Source organism: Halyomorpha halys, unplaced genomic scaffold (assembly GCF_000696795.3).
Source record: "Halyomorpha halys isolate HHAL.00 unplaced genomic scaffold, Hhal_1.1 Scaffold999.1, whole genome shotgun sequence".
NCBI lineage: Eukaryota > Metazoa > Arthropoda > Insecta > Hemiptera > Pentatomidae > Halyomorpha > Halyomorpha halys.
This window is the reverse complement of record NW_027106312.1, coordinates 522849-538741: the sequence shown is the minus strand read 5'-3', so window position 1 is coordinate 538741 and position 15893 is coordinate 522849. Positions and strand designations below refer to the sequence as shown.

The 15893-nt window shown below is 32.0% G+C and overlaps 1 protein-coding gene across 1 annotated transcript in view; it reads right to left on the bottom strand.

The window, feature by feature from the left end:
* The window catches only part of LOC106687689 (SET domain containing 2), a gene marked incomplete in the record, with an annotated part of 53998 nt that extends 41275 nt beyond the window's left edge, over positions 1 to 12723 (bottom strand). Inside the window, 5 exon segments of the mRNA XM_067044648.1 lie at positions 2106 to 2234; positions 2398 to 2517; positions 7510 to 7760; positions 11357 to 12246; positions 12515 to 12723. Of these exon segments, the coding sequence (XP_066900749.1) occupies positions 2106 to 2234; positions 2398 to 2517; positions 7510 to 7760; positions 11357 to 12211 (1355 nt within the window).
* Positions 12724 to 15893: the final 3170 nt, after the last annotated feature.

Here is a 15893-nt window from a genome sequence, read left to right as displayed (position 1 = left end):
ATATACATACACACACATATACACACACACACATATAATTTTCAAATAAAAGGTCACAGTTATTTTGTGAAAGCATATTTATATAATACAACTGGGCTGTACGTGTCTTTGACCAATCACTGACTTATTGATCAACTGATCACTGAATCCCTACAACTTCTATGAAGATGTTATTAAGTATTTATTAATGGTGGTTCCCCTTATACTGTAGATAGTAGTATAGTAAGGTTGGGTTTAAAAAAATTTAGAACTCTTGGGAGATTTAGAAAATGTTTTTATAACTTGAACAAAAGAAAATAGTTATTTGAATAACTCCTTGGACACCCATTTTTTGCTCTTATATTTAATAAAACCACCTGTGTGTGTCTGTAACTACTCATTCACTGACTTATTTATCACTGTAATCTCAAAACAATGCTGATAGTCAGGAAATAAGTTGTGCCTAAATATAAGGAAAATCAAGGCTATCCTCCTCAGTTCAAAACCCTCCCCACTGTCCATTACTATCCCTCTAAAAAATTTCAATGCAGTTCCAAAAATCTAGGAGTAAAGTTCAATTGAATCAATCATCGACCAGTTCCTAAAAATCCATGACAGAGTTTCATATAACTTTTCATTTCAAAGGTTAGCTAGCAACTATCTTCTGCACATAAATTTTAGTGTCTCTATTTTGTCTATGGCTAAAAATGTTTTGATATTTCTATTACTTCCATATAAAATTGTTATGGAAAAAATACTTCTGCTAAAATTGTAGTGATATTTTATGTTCCTTGTAAAATAAAATAAAAAAATGTTAATTGTTTAACCATGAACTGAGCAGATATTGGAAATTAAACAATAAAATGTGAATATTGTGAAAAATATAAAATGGTTATTTTATAATATAAAAAAAAGGTTATTCATATCAATATTGTGGAGAAAATATTATTATTTGATGATAAAAGAAAATGTGTATAGTTTTGTATATAAAAAGTTATTATTTATTTTATGTCTGGATTAAAAATCATTTAATAATAGTAAATAATTCCTTTAAAATATTTGGTTATTAGAGGTCTTAAATAGCATATTAATGCCATGTGTTGATAATAACATTTGTTAAATCATTTGTATGTAAAATGAATATTTTGTAATTTTAAGTTATAAATTTAAATATTAGTTAATTAGGTTGATTTCCGTTAAGACATTGGAATAACGCAGCCTATATAAAACAAGTGCTGATCGTCATGCACTTGTGTAATTAATGATATACAACAACAATATGAACTTATACAAGTTGTTATTTTACGTATATCAAGTGGATTAACAAGAGGACATCAACAAGATCAACAATAAGACTTAAAAACTAATTAACAATTTTTTTTTAAATATAAAGAGACAGCAAAGTGATAGTAAAAAATAAAATGAGATTTTTAATTGAAGTACTTTCTAGTCGATACCAGGCACTGAGAAAACAGATCTAGTCAGAAAAACTAAAAGCGGACGGCTAAAAAGTGTGTAAAAAATCAAATAGTCCACATATTTGCTAATAATGATCGAATTTAGATGATTTTAAAAAAAGCTTTTAGAATAATTTCATTACCATTTAAAAAACCATATACAATACTTATCATAAAATGTATTCTTTTTGAGTTATAAGCAAATAAAGTTTCCTCCTAACCTCTTCACACCTAGTTCTTAGAAGATTTATGGAATATAGAAAAAGTTAATGGATTTAAAAGAGAAAACTTTAGGCAAGTATCTTCCAAATTATTAGAGCTGTTTGGGCATTTGCATTTAGCACAACATAGTTATTATAAAAGTACGCATTAGATCCCCAGTACAGAATACAGGTGTTGAAGACCAAAAACTTCCATAACAATAAAAAAAAAAAAAAACAACAATATTGATGCAACTGTTAAAGAGATAATTATAACAAAGATGTACAGATACATTCTCTTGAGGCTGATATTTTTTTTTTCTTTATAATTTGTATAAAATAATAAATCATCAATTTTTTCAACGATAAAATTTGAATCCAATTATTTAATTTACTTCATTAATAACTCTTCTCTATGATACCTTCCTTAAAATAAAATGACTGAAAAAAGAAAACATCAAATACTTACGCCACAACGTTAGTAGTAGTTATTAACCCAAGTCCTTTTTTGGCAGTTTTTATCACTTGGCATTTGGTATACTGACAATTCTGAAATCTCTTGTTGGAACACTGATTACCCAAAATACACCTTGAACCACTATAATAAGTTATGAAATTAATTAAAATAATAATGGACATAAATTATTTTGTATAATATAAATAAAGCATTATTATCCAAAACATTTGAAAAGTTGAACTAGGTTCAAAGGTTTTAATGTAATAAGAAAAAAATAATACGTCTCTAAGAGGGAACACTCTACCATTCAATCATAAGAAGTCGATTTAGACAGTCTTCACCACATCCCATTTCTCCTTTAGCAACTTCTTCTTTTGTTAAAGAACAATCACAAATCATCCTCTTAGCCTCTTTACTTTTGGATCTGAAAAAAAAAAGAAAAAATGCAGATACATTTAAAAAAGATAAATAGGATAAAACTCTAACACAAATCAAAATAAAAACTTTTTTTTATTAAACTTGACTTGAAGGAATTTCTGCTACCATTTATTGTCTTGTAGAAAGCCCTAGTCTCATTCTGTCATGTGATCTTCCATTCCCCTAAACAACTTCCTTTTCCAATCTCTCACTTTCCAAAGATGCAGTTGATTCTCCTTCCTTATTCTGTTCCTATATTCCTCTAAGGTTCATTTTAAGTGGTGCTTCTGTTTCATGTTTTATATACCTCATTTTTGGCATCTGTGATGGCCGCACACAGTATAAAACATCTCCCTTCAACTGCTCATTCTTCTAGCCCTACTTTTTCTCTTACCACCTCTTTGAGTAATTTACATATGCTGCTTGCACTGCTTTCTCTGACATACTATTTGTTATCATTTCAACCAACTTCTGGCAGGAATGTTCGCTGACTTCTGATTCCTTGCTTGAATGTCACCATTCCCCTGGTTTTTTAGGCATTGGATATCCAGGCTGGATCAGATAGCTGATTCTGGATACTACAAAGAAATGTTCCATGTCTATATTAGCGTCTTGAAAAGACCTACAGTTCATTACGTTAGACGAGACTCCTACTCATCAGAATATGATCTATCTGGTTCACAGTATTTTCATCTGGTGAGCGTCACATGTTCCTTTATGAAAATTCTCTCCGAGAAATAGCTTACCAACAAGCTTAGAACCACCAAACTTAGATGTAAAGAAGTTAATAAGCATATGGCCATTCTCATCAGTGTTGTCATGCAGACTTGTATGACATATACATTCCTTGAGTCAGTTGGAACACCTCTTTCCTAATCTTTCTACTAAAATAATTCTCATATCACCTTTATATTACTCTTGGGATAGCTATCAAGGGTCCTACTTAACCAACTGCAGAATGTATCCTTGCCATTTAGTAGGTGTGTAGCAACTGAGTAGAGTTTAATTATAAAATATACCTTTTAACCGCAAGATACAAATTGATAGACTTACTGATTAAAAATCTATCACTAGGTTTCTTGTTGTTCCTCTTACTACGAAGCCTGATCCTGACAGATATTGTTCATGACAGCTATAATAGAAGCTATGGAACTATTCTCCAGAAATCCATTCCCTTTTCACTTTACTTATTGCAGTGAGGCAAGTCTAGGTTGGAATTATCAAATTTTAGAAATCATCAAAGCGATTCCAGTCTGTACAAATTTTTGAGCTCCTGGTTTGCTCGACATCTCCATATCTGGTCAACCTTGACAGCTCTAAATATTTTATGGGGAATCTTCCTCTCCAAGACCATTAAGTTGTGCTCACCTGTCTAGAAAATAGTCCATGTTTCCGAGCCATACAGAAGAATTGGCCGAATATTTGTTTTATACAGATAAATCTTGGTGTCCTTAGACAAGGCACGGCTCCTAAAATAGGGATTGAGGCTATAATAACAGTGGTTGGCACATAGGACTTTTCATTTAATTTCAGAGTCCACAACATTGTCTTGGGTTCTGAGCGATCTAAGATACACAAACTCATGGACTTTTCCAAAAGTATTAATATTCTCTGATCCTAATTTCTTATTAGAGTAAGCAATTTTGTTGATGGTATTGTTGCAGGTGGTCATCATTCAGGTGTTGAATCTTCAGACTCTGAAGTCACAAGCAAGTCGGTTTGAGCCTGTCCACTGAGATACAAATTGATTTGCCTTTTATGTCAACCACAAAAACTGTATCTCTTTACTCTTAACCTGGATAGGGCCCTTCATAAGGTTTTTCTAGTGAGGCTCGAACACATCTACTTGTACAAAGATGTGTGAACTACTGCACAGGTTCTTATGGACAAATGTTTTCAACTGAAACATGACAAATGTGGATGTTTGTGCTGCTTCGTTAATTGAACACTAAAGTCTCAACAAAACAGTAGGCAAGATGGTAGTCCAATTGTTCGAAGAGTTAGCCATTATAGTTTAAGGTTCTATGAAGGCGTTTTATCTTACCATTGCTTTGTGGGTGGTACGCTACTGTACGAACAAGCTGAGATCCACAAAACTTTGCTAATTCGGTAAATAGCTCAGAACAAAACTGAGTTCCTGAGTCAGAGACAACTTGGCGTAGGCTTCCAAATTGAGCAATTTATCCTGCGAAAAAACTTACGAGCTACTTCTTCAGCTGTTTGATAATGCAGTGGTAGTACCTCCATTGAGTTGGTGTAGTGATCGATGCAAGTCAAGCAGTATCTATATTGCTGGGATGTAGGGAGTGGTCCGAAAAAGTCTATATGAATTGTCAAAAATCGTCCTCATTGGGAAAATGATGTAAAGGTGCCTTTGTATGCTCGGTCACTTTGCTTCACTGGCAATACATGCATTCTCTTCTAATTGATGAATTACCACACCTGCAGCAGTATTGGAGACATCAACCAGTAGAGAAAGTTTACAGTTAGTATTAAAATAAGAAGGGTGGCATTAGCCAGTGCCAGTTTGGCTTCCTCAAATTGTTGGCTAGATTTGTCATTCCACTCCATTTTTCTTGGAACCTTCCAATAATGCTAGATTTTCTGCTGCGAATGGAATATGGCGATGATAAAAATTTATGACGCCTAAAAATCATATGAGTTCTTGTACTGTAACTGGCTTTATAAATTCCACTACAGTCATCTTAACATGCTCTGATACCTTCACCAGTTATTAGATTTCCAAGAAAAATTACTTCTGATGCACCAAATTTACTTAAATTGATACAAAGTCCGAATGAATTCAGTCTTTCTAATACTACTTTCAAATGTTATAAGAGCTCATCAGGAGTTCTAGACACAATTAATATATCGTCAAGATAAACGAAACAATATGACAATCCAAACAATACTTCATGCATTAAGTACTGGAAAGTACAAGGTGCGTTTCTTAAGCCAAAAGGCATTACATTAAATTCATAGAGCCCAAAAGGCATTATGTTGGCAGTTTTTTATTTATCTTGTTCTGCTACCGGAATAAAATAAAAAGCAGAATGCAAATCAATCTTTGAAAATTTTTTTTTTAATCTCTAAAATTTCAGTGACATCTTCACCTCTCAGAACTGGATAGCGGTCTGGCTGCGTTAGCTCATTTAAAGCTCGGTAATTTCCGTAAGCATGCAACTGTCCATTTTTCTTAGTTGGAAGTAAAAGAGGAGTTGCCCACTGTGATTTTAGTGGGCCTAATTATGCCCTGATTTAATAAATATTGGAATTTGTGTTTTGCTATGATTATGAGGATGAGGATCTAGTCAACGTGGTTTGCAGTAAACTGTAGGTCCACTAGAAGTATTGATATAGTGCTCAACGCTATGGGCTAGATGTGTAGGCATCAAATTAGGTTTAGTAAAATCTGAAAACTTTTTCATCAAATCTGTAAATGAATTAGTAGATATTAAAGAACTGACTGTATCTTTGGCAGAAATTGTGTCAACCAACAAGGACACAGTCAATTTGATGATATTATCTATTAATATTTTACTTTTCAAATCAAATTTACAAAGAAAAACAGCTCCTAGAATTGCTTTCAATGTCTTTGCAATAAAATCGGCCATTCTAATTTCCGACGAAGCCCTAAATCAATGTTTAAAATTTTAGTACCAAAAGATTGTATTTCAACGCCATTAGCAGTATATAACTTAAAGTCACTTGGCTTATTATACTTAGTAACGGGAATTACTGACACATCTGCACCTCTACTTAATGGAATTAGGTATGTGGAATTACTGTCCACAAGAAATTCAATACCAGAACGACAATCCTGGACAAATAATCTATGTTGGTGGCCTGAAAAGACATCTGAGGCAGCACACTCGGCCATTACTTTGACTGCCGGATGGAGTTTTCCTCATTACTTTTTTGTTCCATTGACAAGATCCATTGCACTTTTCTGGTTTGCATTTGTTTCTAAAACAGAAATGTCCATAGCAATATTTTCTGTTAGATTAAATTGAGATCTTGATCATGACCGATGCTTTTTTATTTATGTTTCTAGGGCTGCTATTCGATCACAGAGGTCTTTAATTATTGAGGAATCAGATGGCTGTGATATCGCATTAACTTGAGTAGGTGTACTTTCCCAGATTCTATCTCTAATCTCAGATAATTTATCTAAATTTCCATCAGAGATTGAAAATATTCCTCAAATTTGTGGTGGTAATTTATTCAACCAAAGTGTTTATAGCAATTTTTCACTAATGTCTGTGCCAGCAAGGGCTTTCATTTTTAACAAACGTTGACTGGGTTTAAGAATACCTAATTCAATTTCACTCACTATTTTTTAAAATTGTTTTTTTAACTTTCTTTAACTATTTTTAGTAATCTATTTTTGACTAATTTATATTTATTAGGGTCCTCAGATGAAGCAATATCTCATATATTATCTACCACTTTAAGATCTAATTGAGATACTAAGTAATTAAATTAAGTGGTTTCAGCAGTTACACCAGACAGTTGAAACCAGATTTCTGGCTTATCCGTCCAAAAAGGTGATATTTTTACACTAACACAATCTACAAAATTGGTAATTGTAGGATTAATACTTGAAGGCCAAGGAATATTTTGAGCTGGCATCTCTGAAAAACTATCCTTTGATTTTTCTTCATCATTAGCTATTTTTATTGATATAAAGACTTACATAAAATGATAATGTACGTTATTCAGTAATAACGAAATAATAATAAACAAATGTTCCAGCAAACACGAACACATGCGGGGTCACTAATGTAGGTTTATTGGTGTTTTAACTAAAAATAATGTCTTAATAATCTTGATAAATATATATTGATATAACAATAGATACACATTAACAATTCACATGATTAGGTTCTTAGATAACCATACCAGTTAGGAAACCCAGCACTCAGTTTTGCCAGTCCCCTAAAATCTAATAACTAAAATAAAAACTAATGGCATTAAATACTAAACCAAAATAATTTACCTCGGGGTAAGGAAAACGTTATGGGAAATTATCTCAAAGCACTTCAATCGTTCCTCCACTTCAGGATCAAGAGGAGGCAACTCAGGATTGCTGAGTGATGAACCAGTATTCTGTTCACCATCACTATTTAACCCACAACCACTTGTACCACCCATTTCAAGTTCACTTGTTCGTCGCCACCTTGACTTCACTTTGACTGGTTTGTCCAAGTCAAAAAGACTGCTTTGTTGTATGGGAGGTGGTAAATTCATCTATTAAAACACGACTAAATATTAATATCAATCATGACCACTATCAAATATATATAAAAGAAAAATAGGAAGCAATCTACTGTTTCAAATAGGAGGATAGCTCTCCAAAAAATTATGCTAAAACTCCTGAATCCTTGTGTAAGAATAATATGAATAAATCGTATGAAAATTAAATTTTCATGGGCTAGAATAACATGGTATTTTACAATTTTTTATTTCATTAAGTACATTGAACAATTACTTGCACAATAGTACAGTTTATGATTCAATGATAATGATGCTGAAAATACTGGAATAACATATGTGAGACAAAGATCATAAATAAAAATAAATGAGCCAGGAATTATTTGGCCTGTCTCATTGGGAAAACGATGTAAAGGTGCCTTAGCACAATTTCAATATTGTAACATACAGTGTTAGTCCAACCCAAAATTATATATATACCTAAATAATAATTGGAAGTACGAGTTATGCGACATTTTAAGTTAAATAAAGAATATTTTAAATCGAATTACAAATTCACTAAATTCATTTTTTAATTACAACATGTATGACATATAGCTCTTCAAAATCAATCATAAGGATAATTAATATATAATTAATTAATACAAGACAAAAAATTTGTTATATAATTATAATATAAAATATTCAAGCAATATTGCAACTAAAAATATTTAGTAATAATGGTTTTTAATCTTGTTTCCTGATTTATATCTGCTGATCTTAATTTTTTCTCCAAGAACATATTATGTTCTATCCAATATTTCAAGATGACTTCTTAAAAGAGACTGATTGAACATCAGTGACTCTGAATAAGTCACATGGAATTATAGATAAAATATAATGCATAACATCTTGAAGAAACAAGCCAGAACAACAGATATTTAGTAGATTTTTAGAATACCTGCTTCAGAACAGCGACACACCAAAAATGATTATTCTCTAATCAGAACTAATTCTTCATGCTACAGATGGTTTTCAATACTACACCATAACCGCCTGTTTTTTTCAATTTACACGGTAAATAGTTTCTTTCAATAAATAAAAGGAAAACAAATTAATTAACTCCCCACCTCTGTAAAGGGTTTCTTTTACATCTTAAGGGAGCAGACAACAATGGTTATGACATACATAATATAGACAGATTTAAATGGAAATCATTTTTCACTTTCACTTACCTATATATGGAATATATAGTAAGGAGAAGTATTGCGATCATGCAAAATTTCAAATTTGGGAATGGAAATAGATATATTAAGGTTCCCTGGTTCCAAACATCCAAGTATTGCAAAATGGTCTATAAAACTATGGACTGAAAAATGAAAATTCATAGGACATTGAAAATATATATTTAAGGCAGATATACGCCTGAGGTGTGATAGCAACTTTTATAATAAAATCAACAGACCAGAAGTGACACTTTATAGAATTAATTTTTCACATTTTTTCGATTTTCTCAAAGACAGTTCGAACAATTTTGATTATAATCGGCATGTCAATGTACAATTCAATGGTCTTTAATTTCAGCTAAGTCTTATCCTCATAGATATAGTCCAACATAGCTCAAATAACGAATCATGAAAAACTTTTCCTCTAAAGTAACTTTAATTTTAGCATTATTAGCAATATTAAATAATGGATAAATACAAAATATTAAAGAATTTTATGAATAAATAAAGGAGAACAAATGGAAAACAGATACATTTGATTCAAAAAAGGAAAGCATGATTGTATTACGGCTTCCGGAACTTATATATTCTTGGCAGGAACAAAATTTATCGACAATTACAAAACTTGTGATAACTTCAACATCAGTCTACTAATATACACTAAACTAGGGAGTGTACATAGGGTGGTAACTGAAAGTTATATGATGTGCACACTCCACCAGGTTTGTTTTTTGCATTATAGTTTTTTTTATTTTGCTAAGCTTAGCTTGGGTAATAGCGGCCAACTAAAACTGAATCAAGATATAAAGAAATCTCTAATAGTTCCAATTCATAGAAGGTTGAACAAATACAAATAGTTAAGTACAATAAACGTTTGATAAAATAATCCCTCATGTAAGTTAATGGTATAGACCAATGAAACTTTCGTAACAACTAAAAACCGGTCCAATTTTTAATTATTACTGTTAATATTTGTTTATTGTTTTTAATGGATAAGAAGTAAATATTGAAACTAATTAGTATTCATTATTTTAACCTTTTTCGGTCTGTTATGACAGATATTGCAAAGTTTGAAATGTAAATTTTAAATCTTCACTGGTATGGGCAACAAATTTATTTTATTGAATCTTCAATAACTCTTATATAAACTGATGCAAATGTTTATAATACATAGACTTAACTATAACTAATAAAGTGCTAGAGGAGTTCATGTATAAAATGACACATTGCTCTAAAGCAAGACTCAATGCATAAATAAGAAATAGCAAAGAACTTGTTGACTATATATTTTTATTTTTTTGTTTATATGAAAAATATAGAATGGAAAAGTACTTCAGTCTGTAAAGTTTTAGGTCCGTGTTTTCAATGGAAATACACATTTTCAATATCACTTGAGTCCAAATAATCAGGTTTCACAGAAAGTTGAGTATGTGTACAAGTGAACAGTTTTCAATCTCTCTATGTGCTCAAAAACAAAGTTCTATGAAACTAAAAAAATTACATATTCAAGATAGGTTATTGAGAAGAGGATAGGATACTGAAAAATCAAAAAATATATATCACTGAATAAATAACACCATAATTGACTTATAGGAAAAGCCACTTAATATCATTGATTTGACAAATCTTCAAATTTCTATATAAGAATTCAATGGATTTTGATTAAATTTCTGTCAGAGTACAATAAAATGTTCCAAAAAATCAGTTAGATCTTATCCTCATCAAAGTCAGAAAGATCTTAAATTCTAAGCTTAAAAAATTGCTTCTGCAAATGTACCTTTATTTTTTTTTTATTTGTTTGTAATTTATGGTTAAAACACAGTGAATTTGGATCTAGACCTCAACTAATAAGGATTCTTTGAGGGTCTGTACATCTCTTGAACAAGTGTAGCAAGCAGAATTTTGCTGATGAGATACAATTAAATTAGTATTAATAATCAAAATAGGATTAAAGGTAATACCACACAGAAACATAATGTCTAGTCGACGGGATAAGATAAGAACCGCGATTGACAATATGCATGTATAATATACATTTGGAAAACTAAAGATTTTGATGAAGCTAACATCTAATGTGTATTAGTGATAAAATGGTGGTAATTATTGGTGATAAAGGGAAGTGATAATAAACTCTAAACATCTTTGTATTTCGATGGTTGTTATGAGAAGTCAATTTTTTATTTTTAATTATTGCAGATAAGAAAATAGTATGGAGTAGTACAGCCATTGAGAGTAATAAAGAAATAGCTGTTTTCAATTGGGCAAGAATTAACTTCCAATTAATATCAGGTTGTAAGTGAAAGGTGCATGATCCACGAGGCAAACCAAATTTTAAAATCGCCTAAAAACATTCTTGGTATACATGATTAGAATTACTAACATTAAAAAAAAAAATAATAATAGATATACTAATAATCTATTTAATACCTCATTTAAACTCGAAGTCTTTAATGAATCCTCATCATTGGATCTGTTGACACGAATTCTACTGCTCCGTCTGAGAGGTTCTTCAGATACATTTTTTTTCTTGTCATCATTCTTTTTAGTCTCCTCAATAACACTCTTATCAGCATTCTCTTCTTCTTTTAATTTGTATTTTTTAATTAATTCTTCATTAATAGCTATACCATTTAATGCATTATAATCAATTAAACAACTTTTGGCACTTTGCATATTTACATCAGGAACCAATTCCTGTTCAATTATGCTATCAACAAATTCTACAGATGAAGTAATATTTACATTTTTTTCAAAATCCTTAACAATATCACTTTTTATTAGAGTTTCACTGGCGCTATTTAAATCTACATTAATACTACCTGTCCTAATATCCATTTCACTAGATTCTACAATGTCAACATCATCTAACACTTCACTACTTTCACATTCAATAGTTTCTTCTATGACTTCTTCATGTTCAACATCACCTTGCAGACAAGTATCATTAGCAATGTCATCTTGACTAATAATGACATCTTTTACATCCCCTAAAACAATATCCTGAATTTCTTGTGGCATTAAGTCGTTTGTGTTATATTCACATTCTTCATCTTGACTGCTACTATGCCTCCGTTCAAGACAGCGGTATTTACCAAAACGTTTATGACTCTTTTCATTATTGGTACTATTGGATGAGGAATTTTGAAGGTCATCAGAATTGGAATCTTGTTTATTATCCACCTCATTTTCATCAGAAACACCATTTGAATTTTGATCACTATCACTTTTTTTTCTGTTATTGCGCTTTGCTGGTACTTTATTTGACCGTCTTTTGCGAGCCATTATTTGAGGTTTCAGTAACAAACTAGCCACAACTTCTGAAAACAAAAATAACATGTAAGATATGTGAATATACTGATATGCTAGGTTACCAGTTTTTAAAATAATGAGAGAGGCTACTTCAAATAAAAATTTAATGATAATAAATAAAAGTAAAAATGAATACCAAGAAATAAAAACTGAACAAAATTAATTGATAAGTTCTGGAACACAAAAAAAATATTAGAAAACCAGCAGCCTAAAAGATGTCAAGAACAAACCCACATGTAAAACATGGTTCACTTGATAAAATAAACAACTACTTGCCTGTTTACATTGTTAAGATGATATAATAAACAATTTGTAATTTTAATTTATCGAAGATTTTTTAGCTCCAACTATATTAAAATTCCTCAAACATTTCGAATCCCATCAGGATAATAGAAATTTCAATATAAAACAATCAATAATTTAAAACTTAACCAAGTTGAATACAGATAATAAGCGTCCATTTTGGATAAACCTACCTACGATGGGCCTACCAAACCCAAACGAATATCTAATCAATGATGTTGAAATGATATTTTCCTATATTTGAAAATTAAACTTTCCTTTTGAAATACGTAAATAATTTTTTAAAAAGTGTAATAAAATTTACAAATAAAATAATACCTTGGATAATTATCATTAAATATCATAATATGAATTATTTTTGCAACTAAACCACACATACATTTTTCATGGTCAAATCCATTTTATAGGTAAGGAATGAGATAAAGTTCAGTGTTTATCCAAAATACTTAAAAGATAAACCATTCATATCTACCAATAAAGCACTAACAGCTAAGTAACCGATTATACACGACATTCGGATACTGCAGAAGAAAATTCTTCAGAATTATAACGTTGGTTGATTTTTTGTACTATTTGATAGTGTTAGATATTAATAATGTTAATATTTGATTTGGCAATTAAGAATCATTAAGGATTCAAGAATAATTTGATATTCTTTGAATTGAACCAATCAGCTATTGCTAAACTAAGTTATCCACAATCGTTCTCTTTAAACCTCATTGAACCTAGTATTAGGCAATAAAAACATTCCATATTCTTCTACACTCGGCGGAGAAGCAGAGCCCATAACCTCACCTACCAGTTTTCCCTCCGCTGTGCTGCTATTTTCCAATTTCAAATGCTCAGAACGGACAAAGCGTCCTCAGCAACACCGTCAGCCACGAGCAGCCTCAGTATTCTCATTCTTCTCCGTCCTTTTTTTATTTTATTTTTTTAAGAATTGGTTTAAATTTCGGTCTGCACATTCCAACATCTACATGGTAAACCATTATATGCAGCCCTGTAATGGTTACCTAACGTTCATTGATCCAGATTTACTTCTTTCCTAATGATAGCAAAAGCCCCAATATAATTACACAAATTCGTCAAAACAATTTAAGCAGACATACTTAATAATTGAACCCACACTGGTCAAACTAGTTTCTTGTTGAACTAATGTAGCTCGGCCACTACAATGGTCGTTGCATTTACTTTTAAACACTTAATTTCTTTTGGACTATCAATAACTAATAATTTGTAAATAAATGGTACAAAAGATTATAGAATATAATTTACTCAAGTATTATAGAGAATAGTGTCCTGTAATAGGATTATAAAGTGTAAGTATAATTTATACGAGCAGTACTAGATATAGTAGAGTCGACACTAAGTTTGTAAATACATTGTTAAGACACATACAAATAAACTTGAGAAAGTAAGAACAAATTTAAACAAAGGGGAATATGTGAAAAGCATTTTCTTGAATACACATACAATCATATAAACTAAAGGATCTAAAAGTAGTGTAAGTTTTAAAAGAATCAGCAAAATAACCCAATTGGAATAGCTTTATCATAGAATAAAGCTGAAGAGCATTTAAACATTTATATTGTACTATTTCATATAAAAAGTACTTTTTATTATTTCAGAAATTCAAATTGGGATTAGTGAACTTTTGTTATTTACAGATTATAATAAACCATTATTAAACCTCTCTTATTTGATAATATTTACTACCATTCCAATCGATTGCAAATTGTTTAGTAAGCCATCACTATGACCAGAAAAACACGCAATTATCGAGTAATTTTCTTTATTTTTTGTTTTTATGAGTTTTTTATACTTGGACATTCGGGAGCCCAAGCTGCAAAAAACATTACTACGGCGTTCAGGGAAAAGAGTTGTACCGAACGGACCATTCGCCAGGGGTTCAAAAATATTAGACTGATGACACAGATTTGCAAAACCAGCCCAGAGGAAGACTTCCTCCAGCAATTGACGACGATGGACTTAAGCTTACTCTGAAAGAATACCCTTACCAAACAGTTAAAAGACTTGCAGCACAACTGAATACAAGTCTAACGACAGTTTCTCGGCACTTAAAGACCATTGGTAAAGTAAAGAAGGTAGATCTAAAGTTGCCTCATGAACTTGATGAACGGCAGCAGCTGAATCATTATGAGACATGCGTCTTACCGTTTACGGGGGAAGGGAGGGAGAACGATGCTTATCGCGAAAGGATAATCACATGATGAAAAGTGGATTGTATTTAACAGCCGCATGGACTAGGCCTATAAATAAGGGACTCTTAATCCCCCAATTAGGCTTTTATTTTTTATCTAATATGCGATATAACACGAGGAGGCCCCTCACCTCCGGACTCAAAATAGCTCCTGAATGGATAACTCATATGTAAAATTAAAAATAACAGGTAACCTTAAAATACCAATGGTAGTAAAAGGTAAGACACAACACGAATTACTTTTCTTTCTTACACAGTAATGCACTGCTAATTCACATTTTATTTCTGTTTTTAGAGGGTTCAGGAAAAAAAAAAAAAAAAAAAAAAAACCAATTAGGCTACTGCGGGGAAAACCACCCCATAAAGGAATGCCCAAGAAATACCCCACCAAAGTGCATTTATTGTGACGAGGATCATGTATCCTCATATACAAAAGATCAACACCTTGCAAGCCAAGAGGGAAACCATTAGGCCCTCCACCACAAACATCCAAGAGGTTCCTCAACCTCAGTTAAAAAAATCAGACCCCTCCTCTTATGTGGGCAGAATTATTTACGGCCCTCCCCCACCAACCATCCAACCACCGTCTTCGGAACCGGCATGGGTTTCCAACCTCATGTCAATGTTCCAGGACATGAAGCCATGTTTACAACATTGACGAGCACACTTAACCTTGTGCTTCAAAACACACTCCCAAGGATCAATGGTTATACATTGCATAATCAACTATACATAACAGGGCTCATGAAACGAAAACTTGAGCTAGAAACCCTACTGGCCTCTCGTAGGCCATCCATAGTCGCACTTACGGACACAAGACTTAGCAACTACACACAGACATACTTCCGCGGGTACACTACTTACAGACTTGAGTCCCCCATACACGGCGGCGGCGCACTACTGGTGCGTCATGACGTCCCATCCATACTCATCAACGGATCCACACTTCACGACAACAAACACAGAGCTATTACAATACTAGTAAGATTAGAACACTCCTACAAAATCACTTGCGTCTACCGAAGCCCCAGTGCGAAACCGGACACACTCAAGACTTTTCTCTGTGACATCGAGAACGACAGACAACACATCATACTAGGTGACCTAAACGCCAAACACCACTCATGGAAC